Here is a 25,608-nt window from a genome sequence, read left to right as displayed (position 1 = left end):
AGGCTTTGTGAGGACTGGTTACATATCAGAACCATCTCAGAAAATGGCAATGAAAAGTTCTACATGTATACATACAGTAGTTGTTGTATTGCAGGTGCAGGAGTGAGCCTGGATTGACAGCAGTCTGATCAGAGACTGAGGAAATACTGACCCCTAGTGGACTACTGCAGTAAACGTTCACTGCAATGGAGCATTTCATCGTTTTCAGGGATGTTGATAAAATTCAGTACATATGTACACATCTGAAGATATTTGTTTGTGTCTTTTGATTGATCAAAACAACAACATTGTTTTGTGTTTGTGTTTACAGTGGTAACTGCTGAAAATAACCGTTATTTCCTTGTCATACAGACATAACCCTATAACTTTATAAAAGATGCCATGGACTATGGATATGGATGAATAATAAACAGCTTTTACTGGACTGACCTGCTCAGGTTGCTGGCTGAAAATTATTTAGCACCTTTTTAGCCAATAATATTTCAGTGATGTAAAATGAAGACGAGACTGAACTCTGCACATTCATCTATGAAGATAAGGATGAAACCTGTGCAGATTATTTGTGGGATAAAATTCAACAGAAATATTGTTTTTGTTTGTTTGTTTGTTTGTTTTTAACATTTTGAACAATTGGTTGGTTCCTTTCATAATAACAAAAACAGTGCTAATCATAATGAAGGCACTGATACAAGAAATGGCTTCAACAGCAAAGATAAGAACCTGCAGTAAAGCTCCATGTGGCAAATGGAGAACTGAACCTTCAAATTCATCCAAACTAAGAATGTAACTGAAAAACTGGACAAACTTTTTTCCTTTTACTTTTCATTACAGAAACTGAGCCAAGTAGATTACTTCATTTTAAATCTGAAGGGAAATTTGTGTTTGTTAGAATAACTAGTTGACATGTTTCATGTTATATATATGTGTGTGTGTATAAAAATACAGGATTGGAGTTGTGATTGACTGATTGAGTAAATAATATCAGTGGTAATTGATACCACATAATTAAACTTTGTCATGGCATTGACAAAAAGTGGGAAAAAAAACAAAATAACCATCCAAGCCAAAGTCTCTGTGTATGTGTAACTGTTGCAGTGGATGCATAAATGTTTGCATATGTGAACATGTGATAAATGTCAAGAGTATTTTACTAATACATTGTAGATAACCTGGCAACTCAGCTTTCCTAATCTACTGTACTCATCATATTCAGTTTACTACTGATCAGTAAAGTATAGTGAAGTGATATATTCATATAAATTATGTTATTATTAATAGCCATTATAAATGTGTCCTGTTGTAATGTGTTACTAAGTATGACTTTATTTTGTTTAGGCCTTAATAGTAATAAGAAAACGTATGTACGTTAGCATGTTGGTGAGGATGACGCAACGTGAGCCTGACCAGTCACACCGCTGCATCCGTGACTCAAACGGTCGTCACACAGACAACTGCCGTTCTCCACAGGTTTCCACCGACCGACCGACAACAGCTACAACAACGTCTCCGAGTAATATTTATATTAATCTCTTCCCGGTTAAAAATATTACCGCTCTTCGGTAAGTGGAACGTGTCTTCGTGTTTTTTCAATGCTTCAGTCAGTCATAGCGTTGTGTTTGGGACGGAGGTTTCAACGGTTCGTCGCCACGGTTTCCAAATGTGTGAAAGTGACGTTGAACAAAATAACGTTATTGTAGGGGGACAACAACATATGCACGTGTTTTGTTGTGGTGGCGTTGGCTGTGTTCAGCCAACTGGACTGAGGCAGTGATGGTTAATGACCCTTAATGGTTTTAAATTAAGCTTTTTTTCCCTTCATGCCTTTTCCTTGTTCCTCATGCCTGTTGCAACTTGAAACTGGTAATTCGGGATTTTAGGAAACCTAATGTGATCCATTTCTAGGTGCAGTGGGACTATTAACCAAATACGGGCTGCTAAATGTGATATTATTATGGTTTGACAGCAAAATAGTAGTGGCGAGTGATGCACTTGAGTTTATTAGGCTGAAAAAAGTTATTAAATTTGGCAACCATTCATATTTAATAGAGAAGACAGATCGAGCAAGTTAATTTTTAAGCAATATATCACACAGGTTTTCCATTTTGTTAGATTGGACAATGTGCTACCTCATTGTAAAAATTTACTTTATTCTGGTACAAGCTCCCGAAAGAGCACCTTAACTCAGCTTTAGGAGGAGGGCTTCAGTTAATGGATATTTGTTTCATTCGTTGATTAAACTGTCGCCCAGTTGTTTAATCATTTAATCTCTAAAATGTCAGAAAACAAACAAGTGACAACAACAAATTGCTTGTTTTGTCCAGGCAAATACTTACACATAAGAAGTTGAATTAGCTGCAAATGCTTCTTGATAAACATTACCTAGTCCCAAGGTCCCACGTACTCTTGTTATAGTAATTGATTTAACTGATTCCCTGCTGTCTCTTCCCTCCACAGTTTCTCTGCCTGTTGGACTGAACAGCCCTCATCATGTCTAAAGGTACAGTGGTTCTGGCTTACAGCGGTGGACTGGACACGTCCTGTATTCTGGTTTGGCTGAAGGAACAAGGCTACGATGTGATCACGTTCTTGGTAAGGTTTCAGAAACCAGTGTCTGTCCCAACAGGTGTCCTAGTTTGTGTTGCCAACCAGCTGCTTTTGCATGTCATGTATAGCTGAAGTCGTACAATTCAGAGTTTCAGACAGCTGATGCAGTATATCATATAGACATGTGAAAGTGTGGTGGGTGTAACTACCGGTTAACCCCCAGCCATAGGATTTGGCTTAATAATGCCAGCACAGATCTCGCTGGATTTACTTTTTTGCCCAGGGGCAGTTCAGAACTGCACAGCAGGCACATTTTCCTTTTGTCTAACTTTTCATTCAGTGGTTTTGTGGGGGGATGGGTGATGACCTATAGTCCGCTGCTGTGGCACACGAGGTGCATTCCTTCAAAATGTTTTGCTGTGGCTCTATAGAGGAACAGAAGAGGAGGAATAGCAGGCAGTGATCCATGACATGATTTATTCTTTATGATTAAATTACAAAAATATGAACCTGTCAGAGAAAACCGCATCAACAAAGGGTCGAAGATAATTCAACATAACTGCTTTTAGCTGGTTGCTGCAATGATGGAGTTTTTATTCATTTATCTGGTGTGCTGATATCTGTATGTAAATAAATTAAATAATACATCTGTTTGCAAGTGTAATTCATGTTTAATAGAAAAGTCATTGATGCAGAGCTGCTGCAATGTCATAAACAGTAGCTTTTGTTATTTATATAAGCATTGAATATGACTCCTCCACAAGCTACTGTGAATGTATGATCAGAGAAGCAGTAAACAGACTGACTAAAGCACTGAAATATCAAAGGCAAACTAAAGTATCTGCGTTGAAGATTTTGTCAGCTTTGTTTACAGGATCAGTATCATGTGTTTCTATGTAAATACGCCCTTATTCTATGTTCAGCTCAGGAGCTCAGACAGCTCTTCAAGCCTTTAGGTGCTGTTCATGGTTGGTTTCAGCTCTGAGGAGGTTGTTACATTTCCTCAACAGACGTGATGTGAATTACAAGATGGAGGATTGTCAGAGTTAACACTTCACAGGCATGTGCCTTTGTGTTTATATATGTGGCAGGTATATTCTGTTCCACAAGAACTCAAAACCAAAGTAACTGTACAGCTATTGGTTTTTCATCTTATTAATATAGTGTATGTGGCAGATATGAATGAAATTTTGTACCGTTGCATCACTTCAATGTGGAATGAAATGTGTGTCTTTCTAGGCCAACATTGGGCAAGATGAAGATTTTGAAGCGGCCCGGAAAAAGGCAGAAAGCCTCGGTGCAAAGAAGGTGAGTAACAGAATGAAGTATGACAAAATATATTGATATGGATGAATATGAGACATGAGAATGAGAAGCAGCTTGAGTTTGATTTTAGGACATTATCAGTAATTTTTCATGTTCCTACCCAGCATTTTTATATTTTATATTAAAAAGTTTTCAGATTGATTTCTTAATTAATCCCGTTTTAAATATATTTTTTCATATACAAAGTCTGGAGGCATTTCACTTCTTTATTAGACAGAGGTCATTAGAAAGATGACAGGAAATTAAGTGGAGAATGCTGTATGATGTATGACCCATGTTGCATACATGTTTTATATTTAGCATCCATGTGCTGGTGGGAAACAGTGACATTCAGGATGCTAGATATCAATCTTTTTGCAGTAAGATGCCAATTTCACTTCATCACATTTGCTTATTATTTAGATTTGGGTTTGATTTTCCAGCAATGAAACTCATCAGTGTAATCTTTTTGATCAGAAATTCTCCACAAACACCTGGTAACACTCTAAAAATAAAGTGTTTTTAAAGTGTTATTTCGGCCTTATCATGCAATGGTAGTGAAGAAAAAAGTACAGTTTAGTTTTCTAGTCTCCTTAAGTCAAATGTTATAGCATACTGTGATTAATGGCTCTCACTCTGATTCTTGAGTTTCTTGCATTCATATCACAAGGCTTATGAGACAAAGCTCTTTTGTGACAAACATCTTTTATCTCTTTTCCTAGAAGGGAAAGATTTCATAAATAATTCATGCACAGCTCTGTTCTGTGTCCTGACATCTGTTCCTGTGTAGGTTTTCATTGAGGACCTGCGTGCAGAGTTTGTGGAGGACTTCATCTGGCCTGCAGTTCAAGCCAATGCTGTGTATGAGGACCGGTACCTGCTGGGCACCGCGGTAGCACGGCCCTGCATTGCCCGCCGTCAGGTTGAAATTGCACGGAGTGAGGGTGCCCAGTTTGTCTCCCATGGTGCCACAGGAAAGGTAAACCAGACACAGCACAGTAAGACTGCACTCTGAGACAGGAGAATGACCACAGATCTAGGGCCATGTCCCAGTGGCCAAGACTGAAATCAGAGCCTGAAACTTCATAACATGGCAAGATGTATTTTTTGTCTTTTCTGAATATTTGTTTAAAGATTATTTACATTTTGGCTTTATTGTAGGACATTGTGGGTACATGTTGTGTGCCCAGTCTAACTAATGTTTTTCGAAACAAGTTAGTTAACAGGGCCACTGTCCATAGTTTAAACATTCAGGCCATGTTAGGTTGAACATTAACCTTTTTTAGCCAAACTGCAACAGTAAGTCAGAAATCTACCCTCTCTAGAGGCATTTATCTCCACCCTTCAAAACACTTTATCATCTATTCATTTAAAAACAAAATAGAGGTGTCCTGTGAATCTGAAACAGATGTCATAACTCTGTACACAATTGCTCCGTAAATAACACTTGAATTAATTAATCAAAGGTTTTACTACATCTTATGTACTTGGTCAGTGATTCTTCTTCAGAAAATATAAAGTAAAATATTCATTCAGTGTCCTATCAAGGTTCTCAAAGTAAAATTAATTCAATGCACCACCATTTCTATTTATACACAGTTTTGTTGGCAATGAACATGCTCCAAGACTCAGCCTTCAGTTGAAATGCAGTGTCAGTATTTAGCCTCTGGATGGAGACAAACACCACACCATGAAGTTACAGTACAGACCTCCAGTAATCATTTGTAACCATCTTCAGCTGTGTCCAAACATTTAACTTAAGTTCATTCTTTTGTTTGTCACTGATAATGAAGAAAAAGACAGAGACTATACGGGGAAATATAAAAAACACAGACAAGATGTGATCCTGGCATCTGAACCCTGTCAACAATGACACGCTAGACCTCAACTAATGCCCTCCACTGTATTTTTCAGGGCAATGATCAGATCCGTTTTGAGCTCACATGCTACGCCCTGTACCCTGAAGTTAAGGTGAGTTTGCTATTTGGTTACACAGAGATGTCTGCCTGTTTTGTTTGACACGGCATCTGTTGATGATTCGTTGATGCAAGGATGACATCCTCACTCTGTGTTTGTGCCGTTCAGATCATTGCACCGTGGAGGATCCCTGAGTTCTACACTCGCTTCCGGGGAAGAACAGACCTGATGGAGTATGCTCAGGTAATGCCATCAGTAATGACATTTGATCCATATAATGTACAAAATAAGGACACATACCAAGCCATTACATTATAACAGAAACATCCAGAAATATCTGCCTAGAGTATTGTATATAGCTTTCTCATTTCAGTTTATCTCATAGATTTTGTTCCCACTTACTGAATACTACCCTGATCTGATTTTATATCTATACGCACAGTAGCAATAATTTGATTTTGATTTATAGTTTAGCTCCCTGTATTTTTATTTTCTTGCTTTGCTGAGAACTTTTTTCTATCAGGGATCAATAAAGCAGTATCTTCTCTTCCATATGTGTTAACAAAAGCTCAGCAGTTTTTTTTTTTTTTTTTACAAAACAATGAAATAATTTCACCATGTGTATTGAATTTAGTTGCTAGTCTCTACCTGTAATTGAATTTCACGCTGATGATTACATTTAGTTTCATTTATTTTATGTGGACCACACACATTTTCTGGCTGCTTGTTGTTGGTTCCCCTCAGATGGTGGTTTGGACTGGTTTTGCCCACTAGAGGGTGGTCATGATGTTTGAGTCACCTCTGTCTAGCTGGCTTGTGGAGAACTTGTGAAATCATGCCGTCTTAAAACACTGAATTGCTGACCAGTCCTTTGAACAAACCAGTTTCTTTTTGATTGTTGTCGCTCTTTTCATTTTGAAAGAGAGAATGTAGTGTAGAGAAGCAGATGTATTTTTTTTGGTTACATACTGTGTCATAAACAAGCTGCTTGAAATAGTTTGCTTGGTTCTCCTGTATTCAGTTCACTTGGTCGACAGGCTGTGTAGCTCTGATTTAAATCCTCTCATACATCCTTCAGGTTCAGTGAGGTTACATGCAAACAGTATGCAACATAACATCTGCTTTCTCTGTCAATCTGTAGAAACATGGCATCCCTGTTCCCGTCACTCCCCAGGCACCGTGGAGCATGGACGCCAACCTCATGCACATAAGGTGGGTAGCACTGGTGTGTCTTAAGTTCCTGTTTCAGTTTCTTTTTTTATATTCAGAAGGACTGTAATTCTCCAAACTATGTTTCTAAACAGCTACGAGTCTGGCATCCTCGAGAATCCCAAGGTAAGACCAATTCCTAATTCACTGTCCACAGTTGTTTTTTAAATAAAACAGCCCCACTTTTTAAAATTTGTACAGTACATACAATGAACAGTGTTATAAACAAGCACTGGTTTAATACAAAGGAAGTCACTTGTCATGATTAATATTAATGTTCACTGACAATACTGACTTTAATCAGAGAAGTTTATTTATAATCTGAATCACTGGCACTATTATTCAAGAATTTGTAAAAGCTAAGCTGGAGATGTGTAACAGTTGAACAGGTGAAAAGAAAATGTACACCTGAGGAGTTTTATATAAATTGTCTTGATTTGACTTTCACATGAACATCTGGATGGTTAATGTCATCTTGAGATGACTAAATTGCACAGAACAACCAGAAACAGAATTACGCAGAACATTTGTCAGCCTATGCAACATAGATTAGAAAATTGGTACAGTTTACTGTTGAGTACCGTAAATAATCTTCTTTGTGCTCCTCTCACGCACATACAGTGTTTACTGTCATTTCCACCATGATGGACAGACAGAATATAACTTATTTTTGCACAGTTAAAATGCATCATCCACTTGGGGTGACCGTAAAAATAACATGGCAGTAAGCCTACTGTCCCCTCTGCTGACCCATGCCAGGCTCACCAGAGACGATTCATTCTCCCACAGTGCCACGGGTGAGACACGGTTTGATCTCTGCTGAGTTCAGAGGTCAAAGCAGTACATACAGGTTGCCCCCGGTGACCCCCAAAGCTCCCATCTCTTGGTTGCTGTGTCTGTGTCTGTGTCTCTCCTCACCCCGGGTCTTCGCCGGGCCCTGGGAATAGCCTGGGACACACAGACACTGACTTGTCGTCAGCAACGCTTCGACTAATTCCCAATTTCATGGGAGCCAGGGAGGGGGAAGGGTTAGGGCGTTGCACCCAGCTGGGGCCTCCTGGGTTCCAGCCCCAACTCCTCGGGACCTTATTGTTCCACTGGTTGCGCCGCCGCGGGCTGCGACGTGGGAGGGGAGCCATTTCATCGTGACACCGTGACACCAAAATGTCACCAGTAACAGTAAAGTACAAAGACAGCGCGCCAGACAGATGAGTCCCCAATGGACGGGGTATCACAGGGAGGCGAGGGGTCCCTCGCTGCTGGAGTAGAGAAGCAGGGGCAGGGCCACTGTAACTGACAGACCTCTATCTCTCGCTCTCTCTTTCTCTGTCCCTTTCCCACCCCTCCGCTGCCTCTTTAGTGGCCGGCCTGTGGAGAAATGTTTTGAAAAGAATGAGACGAGCCGGCTCAATAGCATAGCAATGCATGATGACTGTATTGTGTAACTGATTTCATTCACGGGTTTTGTGTTGGACCATTTACTTCAATATTGAATCGATTAATGGCATTAAATACAATGAAATATTTATGGTTGCCGGGGTCCATAGTGGTAAAAGGATTTGAATACATTACCCGGGGCAGAAAATGATATTTTGAACTTTGAACGAGCTGCCATGATTGAGTAATTTTCAGTAGCCACAACCTCTGGCTCTTCAGGCAACTGGACTTTTTCCAAGTATGTTTGTTAATTAGGGTCAAAGTAAACATCACAACATCAACATCACAGTATCCAAGTATAATTAGTAGATTAAACACTAATTTAAATACCAATTAAGACTGAATATTAATATAAATACAAACTGAACAGATGTGAATTTCTCACCCAAATGCTCAAACCAGCATGTCAGATTCTGATCTACTTAGAGGGTCATCTGAAAGAGGCCATCTTGTTCTAAGTATCTTCTCTCTGTATCAGCCTCTTTCTCTCCTCCAGTTACAGCCCTAAAGGCTCAGGGTGGACCTCGACTATTCAGACCCCCCCTCAACTCCCCCACCTGTGGTACAATGGGCCCTCTCTGCTCAACACAGTCAGATTAGGAAATGTCCAAATGGTCGCTCATATGTTCTCCTACAGATAAGAGTCAGGAGAGTTCAGGTTACTCCGTGATTAAAACTGTATCCTTCCTGATAACCCCAAACCACACTGCCTGCAGAACAATGGCCAGGTGACTTTTTTATTTACTCACCTCCATTTGGCGGCGTTAACCTATGTGAAGACATGCACTTGTGGGCAGCTTCGGCAAGCTGTTATCATGTCTATACAGTCACATCTAATAGTATTAGCATGCACCTGATGACATTGAGTTAATGGTTGTCATAAAGTTGAACTAATCAGATCCCACATTACTTCCTGGTTTTGTTGGCATCAGGGTTGGGCAACAAAAAGATATATACCAACAGCTTCAGTGCTATTAGGGATTCTGAAGACTGTCCCTATAATATCTCTGCTTGTTTATCAAGCAGGACTGCTTTATGGCAGCATTGTATTTGTAGGATTTTTAAAAATTTTTTGTCATTTCCATCTTGTTATTTGCCATCTTGTTATAAGTAATGTTGCTTAATTGAATTTCCAGAATATTATATCAAGATACCTCAGTTGTGGTGTAAAATTTTCTATACTGTCAGAAAAGATTTTAACTATATCGCTCTGCACTAGTTAGTATGAACAGGTCAATTTTTTCTTACTATAAGCCACATTTATTATGTTGTTGTATTCATCAATTTGGGTTAGCAATATGCCAATTGTTAGATGTCCTTGCACCCTCCAGTTTCCTCACTGTCTCCTCTCTCTTCGTCCCTCCACACATGAGCAGTCAGGACCCACCCTGAGGCAGCCTGACACTCGTCCTGTGTCATTAAAACATCACCTCGGACTTAATTATAGCCTCTGTCAGTGAGCTTCCCCAGGCCCACTCTGGTCTTTGATCAGGGAGCTGATGGTCCACTGCCTGTGTTGACCAGGAGTAAAGGAGTGTAATGCCAAGCCTCTGCTCACCTAGAGGAAATGAAAACTTGTTTTCTGCTGGTCGCATGGCTGGCTGGAGAGATGGATGAACAAGACTGCCTGTAGGGGAAGGAAGTGGTCTTGTAGGTGTATGTATGCATGAGAATGTGTGCTTTGAAGCAAAGAGGTCAGTGTTTGTCATGTGCCTTCGCTGCCCTCGGGTCTGATTGGTCTGACCTGTAACACTTAGCGGGTGCTCCCTGTGTCCATCTTGGCATCACTCTAGGTTTGCCTCCATGTAGAAATGCCTCCTGTTCTCATTCAGTTCAGCTGAGAGTTTAACATTAACCAAAACATCCTGGGTGTTAAGAATATAAATATCTCTCCACAACACATCATGTATATATTTTATTCTTGTCCCAATTTGCCTTGTTTGCATTTTAAAGAGAAGGACAGACTTGAAACGTGGTGATTTAAGCGTCATTTCCAACCCATTGCGCCAAAGATATTTTTGCCATCCTTTTCTCTTCTATCTCCCTCTCAACTCCCCCACCCATTCTCCCCCCTGCCACCTCTGCCTCTTTTGGCCCTGTTGGCTTCGATTGAAAACCAATGAGGCAACTAATATGTGGAAAGATAGAAATTTACTTGCTTTAAGTTCATGCGTCAGCCTCGGTCTTTGCTGTATGGGCCACGTTTAGCACAACAATATGGAAGAAGCAAAGACTGCCAAAGGAGCTGCTCTGTGCTACATGATGGTGCGCTTCACGCCCCATTTCCCACCAATACCCCCTGTACCCCTCGCCTTCTCTATCTCTACCTTTTCCTCTCTTTCAGGGCCGTGGCTTTAGGACAGGTCCACCTGCAGGGGGTTTGAATTGAAATGCATTGATCTCTGGAAACAGTCCTATTCCCTTTCCTTTCCTCTTTCTTTTTTTTTTTTAGTTTTAGTTTTTAGTTGTTTTTTGAGAAGTATGAATTTTTATACATTTGTAAAAAAATATTTTTAATTGATCAGCTGGTAATTATTCAGAGGTGAGGCCTTCCTCTGAGATACAGTGCATCAAAAATCTAAATATTTGTTTCTGGAAACCCAGAACAAAATGAATACTTCAGTCTGTTTTTGCCAAAAAAAAAAATGTAATCTGGAGCTGCTTGTTTAATTAATGCATAGCATGCTGAAAACCACAAACTGTGTTAAGCTTTCTATAAGTTAGAAACCCACTAACTACAAATACTATTAATTCTTATGTGCTATACCGTGTTTTATTTGAAGGTTGAAAAAGACAAATGTTTGTTTTCAACCTGCATATAACACCACAGGAAACATAGTCTCTCTGATTCTCCGGTATTTAAAATTCAGTCCATCTTTGCCCCCTCAAAGAGTATGCATCAAAAGGCTTTTTAGAGTAGTCATTTCACCCCTCTCCTGTTCATTTGGCATCTTTCAGGGCTCTGAGGCAGAAAATAAAGGAGAGGGAGACGGGCGCCTTCTCAGTCAATTTCGGTGTTTAGTTAAAAGGAAGGAAAGTGATTGCGCTGCTCGTTTTCTCCTCTCTGACAGGCGGCGAGCAGATGCCGATTAGTTATTGTATGATGATTTAGTGTCTGGTAAAGCTTTCCATTTAAATGCACCCAGTAGTTATTTTGCATAGTCCCCCTGCAATTTGCCTCAGCTCAGGAGACATTGGTCATCGTCTTGTCCTAATGCTGTGTAATTGTTGAAGGGGGGCACATCGCTGGGCGGACACGTCAGACGGCCACGCTCTTTTAGGTCTCAGCCATGACTTTTACTGAAATCGCTCCCGGCTCCCACCAACTGGAAAAAAATGACAAACATCTGTCACCCAGGACAACTTCAGTGGATTTAAGGTGTTGACTTTTTTAGGCCCTGTTGTGCCCATTTAGCAAAATTCTTCATTTGAAAATAAAATAGAAGCAAAACATCAGTCAGAAAATCAAAGCTGTTAAACTGGAGGATCAGAAGAGGAGAACACAGGTAGAGAAGGAGGTCAGGTACATGGTAGAATTGGCAGATCAGAGATTTGTACAGACAGGCAGGTTATTAGTGAGGACTTAATGTTGCTCAGATAGGTTCTGTCACAGTATCAGGTTTGTGTTGACTTGTCAAGTGTTCGCTATTCTTGGGGATGTGAGTCATTTCATTCTTTTGCCCATTCCCCACTCTCCCTCTCGCTGCATCCCACTTTCCCCCGCCTTCCCCTGTGGTGAAGGGCCACACAGGGAAAATGAAACCAAACAGAGGAGAAAAATGGAACATTGATTTTTTTCTTCTCTTTTTTTGTCTTCACTCATCTCCTGATGGCATTTTCAGGTTTCTCCTTTTTCACGCATCATCCTCTCTTTTCTTCCACCCACCGTGTCTACAGTTGTCCGTTATCACTTCACACAATAGTCTCCACTTTGCCGGTGCTGCTCTTTGATGAGGTCTCAGAAGGTCCTGGTTATTCATCAAGGGGAATAAAGTGTGTGAAATAGAGAAAATGAGTGTGTGTGTGTGTGTTTTTCTTTCAGAGCCACGCTCCGGGTGACTTGTACCTGATGACCAAGAACCCAGAAGATTCTCCCAACGTTCCCGATGTACTGGAGCTAGAGTTCAGAAACGGTTTGTGTGCTTGGAACGTGTGTCACCTGTTGATTCCTCTGTCAGCCTGCATTTGTGTTTTACCTCACAACTTCAAAAAGCTAATCCCTGATGTAGATATAAAAAATATATATATATATTTTATCCATGTTCAGAATGGATAGTATTCATTATTCAAATTAATGATAATTGTTCATTTAATGAAAATTCAGTCCAAATTTTATATTAAAAAATTACATTAAAAATCAACAATGCATTTTCACATAGATTGAAATTGAAATTTGGTCTGCTCTGTTATATTTGTGAAATTTTTTTTGCATTGGTACGTTGAAATTTGTAAACTTGAGAATGAAGAATGCAGACTTTTTCATTTGAGCTTGAATTATGTCAAGATTAGATTCAATCTGAATTTACACTTGTTATTTGAGAAATCTAGACAACTGGTTTCTTCATCCATCAAAACTAGTTTGGTGGGTAAATTTGAACTGTATACCATACATACACACTGCAGAAGAAGTCTTAGTTATTTTGCATGATTTATATTGAGTGATATCAGTTCTGAACTTCAGTAACCTATCAATAAGATTTAGTGTCCATCCTCACTCAGTCCATGCCTCTTCATGTTACTTAACACTGATGGTTATAGCCACAGGGCTACAGCTCTAACGTTGACCCGGCTGCACTTTATCACCATTCCTGACCACCCAGACTTATCCTTAACCCTTCACAGCATAACTTGGTCCAAATCTGCCGTGTTTGGCCTGGGGGCACACACACACACACACGCACGCACACACAGGCCGGAAGCATTAAGTCCAGCTAATACACTGAGCCCTGAGGGGCCAGAGAAACACTCATTAGATATATCGCTGCAAGGGCCACGCAGAATAGTGGAAAGTGTCACATGTTTGTGCAAAGTGAAAATGGCAAGAAACATTCGAGCCTGGGGCAAATGGCACAGATGTGCCTTCATCCCTAGTCACTAGTGGTGGCTGAAGATCACAAACATCAACTGTCCGAGAGACACCAGCTCCTCTGATCGCATGACACACAGCTTTACGAGCCATTTGTGGGAAGTCCAGAGAGCTGGTAGAAGATTTGATGAGGATATTTGAGATCATTAAAGCTGAATCTGCTATGAGTGCTTTTTAAAGGTGCTAATTAAAATGCCACTCAGTAGCTAACATGTATCTGCACTGAAGTGGTGTTCAGACTTTACCAGTTTCCCAAAGAAAATGTTTAACTATAAAACAAGCAGGTTGGTGTCAGTTCAGCTAGAGATGAGATATGCTTTTGTAAAACACTGATGCAGTAGTAAAGCCTAGTCTGGTTTCGCGGGTTCTTTGCAGGCCTGCACTCCATTTTCACACATATTCTCTGTGCCTTTTATTGAGCACCCTATGACAAAAGCTGTTTTAGTTGTCCACACAAAGGCCCGAGCCTACTCCTCCCTCTGAGCACAAGATCAGCACAAGAATGTTTCATTTCATTCCCCCTCCCACCTTTTCATCCCTGCCTTTCTCACCAAAGTTTTCTCACTGATTAAAAAAGAATATTTAACGACAGGAACCTTTTCCCCCGTCAAACACTCCATTCCCCATTCCTCTCCCCTTTTTAAGAGTGTGGAAAAAAAATCATCCCTCCCTCCTTTCATGCCAAAGAAGTGAAGAGGAAAAAGAGACAGAGAGGAAAAATGTAAAGCAGTAATTTTTCCTACAACTGTGTCTGCGCTCCCATTGTCTGCACTGTTAGGCTGCAAAAAACTGAAGAAAAGGATCACGGGGAGAAAAAGACCCCTCAGTGAATGATAGAACCCGCATGATGGAGAGAGCGAGGAAAAAGAGAGAGCGCAGGGACGAAAAAGGCCAGCCCCTTCACTCCCACGTTCAGACACTCACGTAATTTATTTGAACTTTTAATCTAATTATTAGGTATCTGAGGGGGGAGGGGGTTGCGGTTTTAATAATGCACCATCCATACTGCCCTCTCCTGCACTGGGAGTTACTTTTTCTTTTTCCATGGGAGCCACCACGATTCCCGCGATATGAGAATGGGCCATCAACAAAGCCCTTGTCTAAAAAAATTTGTCAAGTTCTTCACGTGTCATTCCTATCAGAATCTTTGTAAACGCTGGCTGAAAGGCGACCAGAAGTGCTGCTCGTCTCTTCAAAGCTGTTTGACTGACAACTGCAAGATGGAGAGTGAATATCAGCAGATTTCTTCTCATTTTCTCTCCTCCTTGTGTAGTCCTCAAATGGTTATATTCCCTTCTCAGGACACACACACACACTCCTTTTCACCCATGTGTCTGTTTGTTTCCTCGCCTCCACCTTTGGCCCGTGTTGCTCATTGAAGGCCATGAATAAGCAGGTCCAATGACAGTGATTGATGTGCACTTGGTTTAAGTGGCTTTGGAGAGGAAGTGTGTGGAATGACTGTGGGTGTGTGTGTGGTGTGTGTGTGTGTGTGTGTGTGACTAACATAGTAGTAGGAAGATGGATGATGAATCTGCAAGTGGTTTCATCTCCTGCACATGCGCATGAACACACAAACACTCAGTGGCGCAAAAAATCTCAGCGCTAAAGAGAGTATGGGTAACAAAGCTGCGTGTGTAATTGAATTAGGTAAAGGCCTGCCCACGATTTCACAGCTTTCAAATGAGCAGGGCCTTTGAATTTATTAGCCCTTCTCACCAGCTCCTTTTGTAATGGTTTTCACTTTTAGCTGACGACTATTGATTTCAGTGACTGAGATAATGAACACTTGTCAGCAGTTGATCAACTCTTTGCTATTTTTTTCTTGACACTTTTAGTCATTTGAAAAAAAAAATTTTCCATTAGTTTTTGAGAAGCCGTTTCCCAAAACTGCTGATTAACTAGGCTGTGTAAAGGTTACATTTTTTACTCATTGTTGGTTGTGGGCTCTGTGTTGTTTGCTTCTCTGAACTCAGTGCAAATTGCTTGTTTTTCCACTTTATCCTTTTCAAAGCACAAATACCAGTCTGGTAGATAATGTCAGACATTTACACTGCTTGTATCGCAAACTATTACACTTGCCAGTAGTGAAAGAGTACAGATCACACAGGTCCAGGTTTTTCTTATAAACAATCAAAATGAAAAGTTTTTGCAATACACATTTTACAAAACACATTTCTGCTGGAAGGCTTTTTTTCCTCCACATCTGACACCAATAAATTGAAATATGTCACAAATCAAGAAGATAATTTCACTTTAATAATACATGACAATGACAGCTATGCAAGTAATACTAATTGCAGTTGCTAATTGTATAATAATAGAGTAAATGTGCAGTATAGAAAGGGTAACATTTATCTGTTTTGCTTTAGTTGTCATTATTTGCATCAAATATCTTCAAAATCAAAATGCATTTCTCCTATCAAATTACATAGAAAAAACACAGACTGTGACATTGCTTTAATTTCACTGAAACACTAGTTGACAGACAAAGATGAAATGCATTATAAGTCATTTAGATCAAAGATAAAGTAAAGATTATTTCACTTTCTCTTTAGGAGTGCCTGTCAAGGTGACCAATGTGAAGGAAGGCAAATCCAAGGACTCACCACTTGATATCTTCTCATATCTCAATGAGATTGGGTGAGCATTTTTCTGTGACTCATACTCATTTTTATAAAGCACTTACGTGAACACTTGTGCTTTCCATGTATGATTTGATATCCAGTGTAAGGAAGCCTCTCTATCAGAATAGAGTAAGTGTGTAGTAAGTATCCCCAGAGGTGGAACAGTGGTTAAGTTCCCCACCTGTAAAGGATGCGTGTCTGTCGCAGCTGGCCTGGGATAAAATCTCACCAGAATTTTCCCTCCTGCGTCTCCTCACTCTGTCTCCCTCTCTGCTTTCCAACTGTCCAAATAAATGAAGAGTGACAAAGGTGAGTCAACTGATGCCAAAGAAAAATCACTTTATTCTATTGCTATTGAGCTTTGAGCTGATGTTGTTGAAGTTGTTTTTTTGTTTGTTTATTTGTTTGAGGGAAATTGTCTTTAACTTTAAACACAGTTTATGTGGCATCTGTTACATCTTCATTACATGCATCACAGACTTAGACATTTGTAACTCTAAAGTAATGGTGTGGAATTAGTATCCATTGTCAGGGGAATCTAAAATAGTTTTTCAGCTTTGCCATTCAAAATATTAAATTCAAGGAGATGAGATGAAGAAGGAAACAGGATGTTTGTAGAAGATGCTACAGCTTCCTCTAATGCTGAATTTACTACTGATGCTGACAGTCCTGTGGAAATATGAAGAGAAATACCATAACAGGGATGTGAATTCTTTCTTGGCAGTGTGATGGGCTATGTTGTATTTTTTTGCCTCTTTGCTGTAATTATTATAATTTTTAATATTGAATTGTTATGCATAGATTATGATGTTTTTGACAAACAGGTCAATTAAGACTATTTAATCTTGAAGGCTTCTTATGTGGGCTAAACCACTTCAAGATAAAATTAATGCAGAGTCCACTGAAAGTTGTCTGCGTCTCCCTGTCTTTCTTGTAGAGGAAAGCATGGTGTGGGTCGGATTGACATCGTAGAGAACCGTTTCATTGGGATGAAGTCCCGAGGTAAGGAATTAAAAATTATATTTGATTTTTATCTGTCTTGGTTATGACAGTTTTCCTATTTGTGCCAAATTAGTCTGACAGGCTGCTTCACTTACACAAACAGTGATACACACTGTAAATGCAGCGAGATGGACATATTTTCAATATTTTAATTTTACTTCTATTCAAAACCTTTTCCTTTCAGTGTCCAGGGCTTTCATGCAATTTGCAGTTATTTTACTTGAGTGCTTTAAGTGTCACACTCGCTATTCTGCTTCCAGAAAAGTGGGCTGGGTGGCAAACACACTCTCTTCAAAGGAAATGTTTTCCTCTGGTTCACCTGGAATCATAGACACTGAAGTTACTTATGCATGCACACACGTACAGAAAACACACACACACACACACATTGTGTGAGCAAGATAACAGCACACACGCTTCACTGGATAAACACAAACACACAGTCTATCACATATGTGCACATGGATGTTTTCCTCTCTATCTTTCGTATCAACAGGCAACTTGAAAAGCTCCTTTGTTAGGTTACTACATGTGTTACCACGACATATGTACGAGGCTAGTAGGGTGCCCTGGCCTTGTATGGTGCTCACACACACACTCACACAGATGAACATGCACATGCACTCCTCTTCCCCCTCGACACTATGTGCTATGATTGGCAAATTGACTGGCCAACAGACTGTGGCTGTAGTGCAACTTGGCAGGTAGAAATTGGAAAATGGGAAGCCCACTTTTCTCTCCCCTCGGCTGAACAAAAGATCAAATCTTTTTCCTCCACTGAAGCAATAGGAAGAGGTGGAGCACAAGGTGTCCAAGTGGTTGAATAACTACCATCGGGCGTATGTGTTGGTCTCCTCTGGAATGGCAGTCGTGTTAGCACAATAGATGATGGGAAAGATTGAATGGGGACATGTCATACTTATTTGTGTCGGGTCATATTTATTTTGTGTGGGGTCAGGGAGGCGGGAGGGGATTGAAATGGTTTGTCAAGAATGTTGTCACTGTGCTACAAAACATTCAACAGCCTGTGTGCCAGACTAACACTTCCCACCTGTCACAGCGCTGTCAGACCTCTGACCTGTGCACGGGTGATGGCGTTTGCTGAGGTGCACCTATCAAAAGCAGTTGGAAATGGCTGTGTCCTTTGATGAAGAACATGCCTCATGTTGAGTTCCTGGTGCTGTCAAATTCCAGGACTGTGGCATTAAAAATGATACAAATATTTTATGTATATGTACCTGTTAATTCAAGTGAATTGATCTCTATCAGTCTATCCATCTTAAGATATTTACCTGCATTTACTGGTGTTACCCGTTTATGCTGGACTAACAGTTTGCCCAAAGGGTTGGAGGAGATCAGCTCAGGATGAATTAATTCCTGACCTGAACCCCTGCAGGCCTGCAGCGTGGTTAGCATACCTGCAGTAACTGTATAAAAGATTAAAACCTCAAAAGCCACAGGGTGTGTTGTCTCTTTAAGCTTAACTAAACTGCCACTGTTGGAGCTTACCCAGATAGCGTTTCATTGTTTGCTCCTCTCTGTTAAGCTAGCTCTCTTTTGGAGCTCTTAAGCCAAGTTGTGTTGGAGGGCATTTTTAACTTATTTATCTGATAGAGCCAGCGGAAATGTCCCTACGTGCCCTCTGTGGCCCTGGATCACCAAAAAGCCACAAGCCATACTGGCTCAGATGGCAGTCTTTTGAGGCTTTAGACAATTAGCAGCATTGCTAAGCTCCATTTCTGGCCACCAGCACATAGTAAGTGCTTCTCCATTTTCAGATCAGGGACCAGTGCTGGAGTATTTGGGGTCATAGAGATTTGAGCTCCACTGCTCACCAGATTGGAACAGATTAAATATCTGTTAAATCTCAGAAAAAGGGTTTTGGAGTTAGGAGAACATCGCACAAATTGTGAAATTTGGCAGCCCGGTGTTGGCCGTAGTGGAGTATCTGTTTTGCAGCTTGGCAGCATATCTCCAATCGAAAAAGTATGACTGTCATTCAAATTGACAGTTGACGTGAAGAACCATGTATTGGATGTGGAAAAACACTCACAGGTTTTTCAAAATTTCAGCTCTCAGAAAAATGGATGTCATTGATAAAGCTCCTATTTCTGTTTTTTTCAGATCTGTCTTGTAGCATTTTCCCTTCGCTCCTTTTGTTTTAAATGACATTTGAGTGACAGCTTCATTTCTCCTGTCATCTACCTCATCTTTTCTCCTCTCACCCCGCCCTCCCTGTCCAGAGGGGGTAAATTGCAGGGTAGTCAGAGTCCTGGTCCAGGCTCCAGGCTGGCAGGGGCCTCCTACCCTGTCATTTACCCAGGACAGGCTCATCCATTTTTTGTTTTCTTTTTTCTGAGCACTGTGATGGCCTGTCTGTCAAACGGCTGATGGCTAATAGAGCTGTTCACTTGTAGTGAGTTCAGATAAAGCTTCTAGTTTATGTTCCTGTGAATGGCCTCTGATGATGATGATGACAGAGGGAGTTATATGCACAATCTCAGTATTTATTATTATTTAGTTTTTTACATTCAAGTTTTCACCTCAAAAATATGGCAGACTATATAAAATCATGAGAAAAAAGGAGATATTTTTACAGACTGGTAAACTGGTCTTTACTGATCTGTTATCTCATGTTTAAAAAAAATATGGTTTGCTCTTGTGTTTTGTACAAATATCCATTCATTTTTCTTTCTGTGTTTGTCAGGGATTTATGAAACTCCAGGAGGCACCATCTTGTTGCAGGCCCATTTAGACATGGAGACCTTTACCGTGGACAAAGAGGTACGGCGGATCAAACAGGGACTGGGTATCAAGTTCTCTGAACTCGTCTACAATGGTAAGTCCTTAAAAGACATAATTGTTCTTTTTTTCACTTATTCTGTTATCTATAAGTTTTTCTTTCTTTCACCTCCTTTTCATGACAGTGTTGAGCCGTTCACGCCATATATTGTCATTTTCAGGATTATTGCCATCACACATTACCGACTGTTTTTATATGCTGACTAACTGCCCATAAAAATGTGATATATATGTTACTGTTAAGAATAACAGTATTCCACAGTTGCATGGCTGGTCACTGGTAGTTGTCTGCATCAGAAACGTCACCGTGCACCTTATATAAGAGCAAAGTGAACGTGGATACGTGTGTTCCCGTATGTTAAGTTTGTTTGCATGTGTGCGCATGAGCTTTTCTTGGCTCAGGTGTCTTAATCCTCCCTTCTGCTCGGTCTCCAATCCCCTGCACCTTCATCCACATAATAGGATCAGTGCCATTAGAGACCGACTACCAGGCCACTTCAGTTATACCCTCCAGAGACAGGACACAAACACACACACACATAAAGGTGCTACCTTCAGAAGCAGGGCAGAGATTAAATCCATTGTAGGTTTAAATCATTAATAATTCTGCAGATAGATAACAGACGGCTGACAGTGAGGCTTATGTTAACAATCCACCTGTCCTGCATCTGTTTTGCATTAATACTGCACTATTCATCCAAACAATCTTACTGATGCAAGCAAGCATTTAAGAAGTGGAAAGAAAAGAAGTTGGTTTAGCAATTAATTGCACAGTCAGTTAAAAGACAATTTATCAATGTAAATTTTAAGAACATATATTGATTATTGATGTACGTTATTTATCAAGAACAGGCACCAAACATTTGCTCCTCTAATCATATGCACATGTATTTGATGATTTTCACAGTTTAATCTGATTATAATCTTTGAACTGTTGATCATTTAATTGGTAAATATAAAAGACTAAATGATGAATTGATTAATCAATAATCAAAACAGTGATTGATGAAAGCCCAAATCATACAGTGACCATCATGAAGACCAACACAAAATCTAATTGTCTCTAACCTGAAACGGGTTCTGTGTGCGACTGCCAAATCAGAGGTAATAAAAGCAGGGAAGGATTGTGTCTTTGAACATGGCCAGACGACGAGGTGGAGGTCAGCCGCTGATGAGAGGAGGACCCCTGCTGAGTGGGGCGTGCCTGACCTCTGAACATCTACAGACATATCCTTCGCCCATCTGTCTCAGAGACTGATGGGCCAGTTCTGCAGAATGGGAGAAAAGAAAGGGGTTACATGAACTTCACCTGAGACAGAAATGAGACCAAAGCACAGAGAGAGAGTCACATCTCCAGAGAGGGAATGGTGGTTGTCACCCTGCTGCTAATGGAGGATTTGCAACGGAGGAGCCTCTTTCTTCACTTGCTCAGTCACATACAGTGTGTTTTGCCATTGTCCAGTTAATGACATTTGTAATGCAAAATGTAATTAAATACAAATATCAGTAAAACACTTTTTCATCAGCCATTTAGGTGACATTAGACAACAAATCAGTTACAGAATTTGTCTCATCTGTGTGTAAATAAACTAAAATTAAAAACAATAGAACCTAAAACCTGGTTTTTAGACAAACCTTCAGTGCTTTTTAACATGTTCCTGTTTCCTTGCTTGCCTCAGGTTTCTGGTACAGCCCAGAGTGTGATTTTGTGCGATTCTGCATCGCCAAGTCCCAGGAGAAAGTGGAGGGCAAAGTACAGTTGTCTGTCTTCAAGGGTCAGGTCTACATCCTGGGACGAGAGTCACCCAAGTCCCTTTACAATGAAGAGTTGGTCAGGTAAGATAAAATGTGTGTGTGTGAGCCTGTAAAACTGAAGCAGCCATGAGTCAGTGAATCAAAGTGCGCGCTTGTTCTTACTGGACAGCTGTGTTTGGCTGCTCTGGGCACAGTGCAGCTATTCCACATGGTCACCAGTTAGGTCAGCTTGCCCAAGTTCTCTTATGACCTCCACATCAACACACTAAACCGACCCTGCCTCACAAAGACATCAGAGAAGTGTCAAGCTCAGTTCCTGGAGGGCAGCCCCCGACCCTAACCCCTCCTACTGCACCCCCATGCCCTCTTAGCCGTGGTAACAGTGGGTTTGTTCAGGAGGCTGACCCCTCATGCCCTCTGGGCAGGCTCAGTACTGACCAAAGTAAAAACCCCTCCATATGCCTCTCCATCTCCACTTCAGTCACACACACTCCAGTTGTACCCTAGAGTCAGAGAGCTAATGGCGTTTTCAGCCAGAGGAGAGAGGTGATTTCACTGGGCTGAAAAGCAGCAGGGTGTCATGCTAGTTAAGCAGGTCAGCAAGACAGAGACAAGGAAACATGGCTCACACAGTCAGCCATTCAGTTCCTTATGCTGGTTTGGGAGAGAGAGAGATAAATAGAGATGATACTGTACTCAGACTGTGCTTTCATTCTGCCCTTTTAACCTATATTGTATTACTGTGTTACTTTTTCTCAGATAAATTGCGACTCATCGATCTTTCAAACAGTCAGCTGCTTAGAAACTCACTGATGAAGTCACACTTCACCTTACTGAGACACATTTTTTGGCTTGGACGCCACACAAGTGTGACAGAGGTGTAGTGTTGCAACATTACAAAGTCCTGAGGGCAATGGACAGATGGGCACAGTAGGTTCCTCATAAAGGAGCTCATTACAAACAGTGCAAACAAAAAACATCAGTCTCATATGCACTCACACACAGTGACGCAAAACTTTGCACCATGCTAATGGAGAGGTGTGAGTGGCTGTGCTGTGTTTTCAGAAAACAGCACTCCTTTGATAAAGACTCATCATCGCTTTAAATTAACCCACCTTTATTCACCTTTATTCAGTCCATTCCTGTCAAGTAGCTAACATTAGCACACAGCTTTCTGCAGATATTAGGCTGATGTGCTGTCAAAACAGTGCAGATGAACAAGGGAGCAGGCCAAGGGGTTTTAAGGCGACAGCTCTTTACTGTCCACTCTCAAATAAAAGCCATAAAAAAGAAATGATAGTCAAATGTACATAAAAATGCAGCTTTGTAAAAGATGTACTGCTCCAGTTTGCTGCACTGCAATTTTAGTTCACTACTGCCAAAACTAGAGGATGATTCAGCTTTACCGTTGTTGTGCTGCAGTAATTGTTGTGCCACAAAATATGTAAGAACACAACTGAACAACACAACGTAATAGGTGGCAAGTGCCTGTGGTGTAAGCCGGATAGCCCACTATTTTATATTTGAATTTTTTATTAGGGTTATCATGGATTATCAGTACGTCCACAGTGCCATAGACATTTACATGTACCTGACAGTGATCCACCTGGAAGCAGCAGTCTCACACTCATGTACACACATACTTATTTGCCACTACATGAAAACTTGCCATAATCACACACGCACACACACACAGACCAGACTAGGCATGAAACCCCCGCTGGTATCCTGTTGCCTCTCCACGGGCAACAGTAAACGGCGTCATTAACACAGTGGTAATACAGCCCGTCACCGCACCCATCTGAGACAGAAATGTCACCCTGCTCGCTGTCCACTGGCTCCACTCTCAATTAGACTGCAGGGTTTCTTAAAGGAATACACAAAATATCACATGCTTCCACACACACACACACACACACACACGCACACACACACACACACACACACAGAGTGCCTTATTCTTTGAAGCCACTCACTCATAATCGTACTCAGGTGCCGCGCAGGGAGCCTTGTATTGAGAGTTGATGATTTAGTTGTCGGTCTTTCTTTTTATAGTGTTTATCCTATCATTTGTTGGCAATTTCCTCTTTTGCTAAGTGCTTCTGAAGAATGAGAGCAAGCTGTACATTGGGTGTTGGGGGTGTCGCAGGGAGGAGAGGACTCAGTGAGGGAGTGTATTAAGCACTGCAGGTAGAAACTGCTGTAATTACACAGCACATGGGCACTCTTTGTGAGACACTCGCACACACTAAGAAGAGATGACTACAATAAGCAGCCCTAAACAGCTTAGAGCAGGCACCAGCACAAGTTATAGATTTACCTCTATTTCAGAAGTAGTAGGTAAACTAGAAGACAGAAACACCAGATTACAAAATCATCTCAACACTTAGCTCACAGTTGATATGATGGGATTGTTTTAAAGTGGGTTATGTGCATCTTTTGTGTGCTTTCGTACACAAGCGTCTTTTCATTCTCCGGTATTGATTCGTTGTTATTCTGAATAAACAATGCTAAAGAAGAGCATTCTGAGGAAAATCAATGGGAACATTATTTCAAAAGAGCAAATTATCAATGATCCAGTTATCCCAGTGGTTGATCGGGCCCCATGTCTCTTATGTTTACTGCAGTGATACCAAACATTTCAGTCATTTTGTTGCCAGTAGTAACTTTTTTGACCCTCTTTCCTGACTGATTTTTTTCACTCCAGCATGGACGTGCAGGGAGACTACAACCCATGTGATGCCTCTGGATTCATCAGGATCAATGCTGTCAGGTTAGCACCCTTTTTTTTTTACATTTTAAGATTACTACATGAGTTAAGATTGTCTCATTTACAGCACATTTATCATACCTGCATATTAACACTCTTGTTCTCCACAGGTTAAGGGAACACCATCGTCTGCAGGGTTTCTCCGGCAGCGACCAGGTTTAGACCTTGTGCCTCCGTTGTCTACCTTTTGCCTTGTTGTCTTCTGTCAGTTATATCAGCATCAGCACACCAGACTCTTGCTGTAAACATAGTTTCGTAGGTGATGGAGAGGAGAAAGAAAAATCTATCAACTGTAACATCATAACATACCATTGAATCAGTTACGATCATCACGAAATATACTGTAGAAGAACCTTTCAGAAACTGTATCTCTTAATATTTTATTTCCTGGATTTGTCTGGTTTTTAGTATCAGTAGATCAGTACTTGAACTTAAAATTTTAGGAATTCTTTGTTGTAGAAATAAAACTGAGAGAATTGTGTTTTTTCTTCCTCAGGTCTTTTCTTAATTTAAGAAAATAATGATCATTTATCATCAGTTTCCATGCAGACTCTGTGGTGACACCTATCAGCCCCTGTCAGTATGAATGTGTTAGTGATTAATAGTTGATGTCTTTGGCTGACAGCCTATTTATTAATGCCTGCCTGTTTAACTCTTGGAGCCGTACAATCACTGCCCCGTGAAGATCTCGGGGCAGCGAGGACACTGTATCATATTTACAATATGCAGATCAAGCGGGAGCAGTGCAGGAGTTTAGTGTGGGCGAAAGGAAACATGGTGGCTCGCTGATAGCCACCGGAGCGGAAGTGATGAGGCCATTTCTGAGCTCAAATGGCACAAGTCAAATGGAAGGAAAACCAATTGGCCACGTATGTATATTTCACTGCTCGGTATGGGGTCCCTGGGCTTTGAGAACAGAAGAAAGAGGAAGAGGCATTTTGAAGACAAAGACAGAGTATTGTGTGACACATTATTACCCTTTTTTGAAGAGCACATAAACTGGTATAGATGAGGAGGATGCTCTGTTTTCCAGTCTCATATATTTGTCAGTGAGAGGAAATATGTGACCCTGAGGATGTGCTTTAAGATTCAGTATATACTGACATCAAGACAGAAAATGTGCCTTTGTTTAACCTTGGATTTTGAATTAATAG

The 25,608-nt window shown here is 40.7% G+C and overlaps 1 protein-coding gene across 1 annotated transcript; it reads left to right on the top strand.

Annotated features, from left to right (window-relative positions):
* Nucleotides 1-1,407: 1,407 nt before the first annotated feature.
* On the top strand, nucleotides 1,408-24,763 carry ass1 (argininosuccinate synthase 1). Its single transcript, XM_018662964.2, has 15 exons — nucleotides 1,408-1,559; nucleotides 2,455-2,589; nucleotides 3,784-3,852; nucleotides 4,640-4,828; nucleotides 5,764-5,820; nucleotides 5,935-6,009; nucleotides 6,908-6,978; nucleotides 7,071-7,101; nucleotides 12,455-12,545; nucleotides 16,057-16,141; nucleotides 17,063-17,127; nucleotides 19,835-19,966; nucleotides 21,609-21,765; nucleotides 24,392-24,457; nucleotides 24,565-24,763. The coding sequence occupies exons 2-15, from the start codon at nucleotides 2,488-2,490 to the stop codon at nucleotides 24,614-24,616; spliced, it is 1,242 nt and encodes a 413-aa protein (XP_018518480.1). The 5' UTR covers nucleotides 1,408-1,559; nucleotides 2,455-2,487; the 3' UTR covers nucleotides 24,617-24,763.
* The last annotated feature ends 845 nt before the right edge of the window (nucleotides 24,764-25,608 follow it).

Source organism: Lates calcarifer, linkage group LG9 (assembly GCF_001640805.2).
Source record: "Lates calcarifer isolate ASB-BC8 linkage group LG9, TLL_Latcal_v3, whole genome shotgun sequence".
Taxonomy (NCBI): domain Eukaryota; kingdom Metazoa; phylum Chordata; class Actinopteri; family Centropomidae; genus Lates; species Lates calcarifer.
This window is presented reverse-complemented; position numbering and strand designations above follow the sequence as displayed.

Coding starts and splice junctions, on each gene's coding strand:
- ass1 (XM_018662964.2), top strand. CDS start 2,488: ATGTCTAAAGGTACAGTGGTTCTGGCTTACAGCGGTGGACTGGACACG. Junction 12,546..16,056: donor GGAGCTAGAGTTCAGAAACG/GTTTGTGTGCTT, acceptor CTTTCTCTTTAG/GAGTGCCTGTCAAGGTGACC. Junction 21,766..24,391: donor TACAATGAAGAGTTGGTCAG/GTAAGATAAAAT, acceptor TTTTCACTCCAG/CATGGACGTGCAGGGAGACT.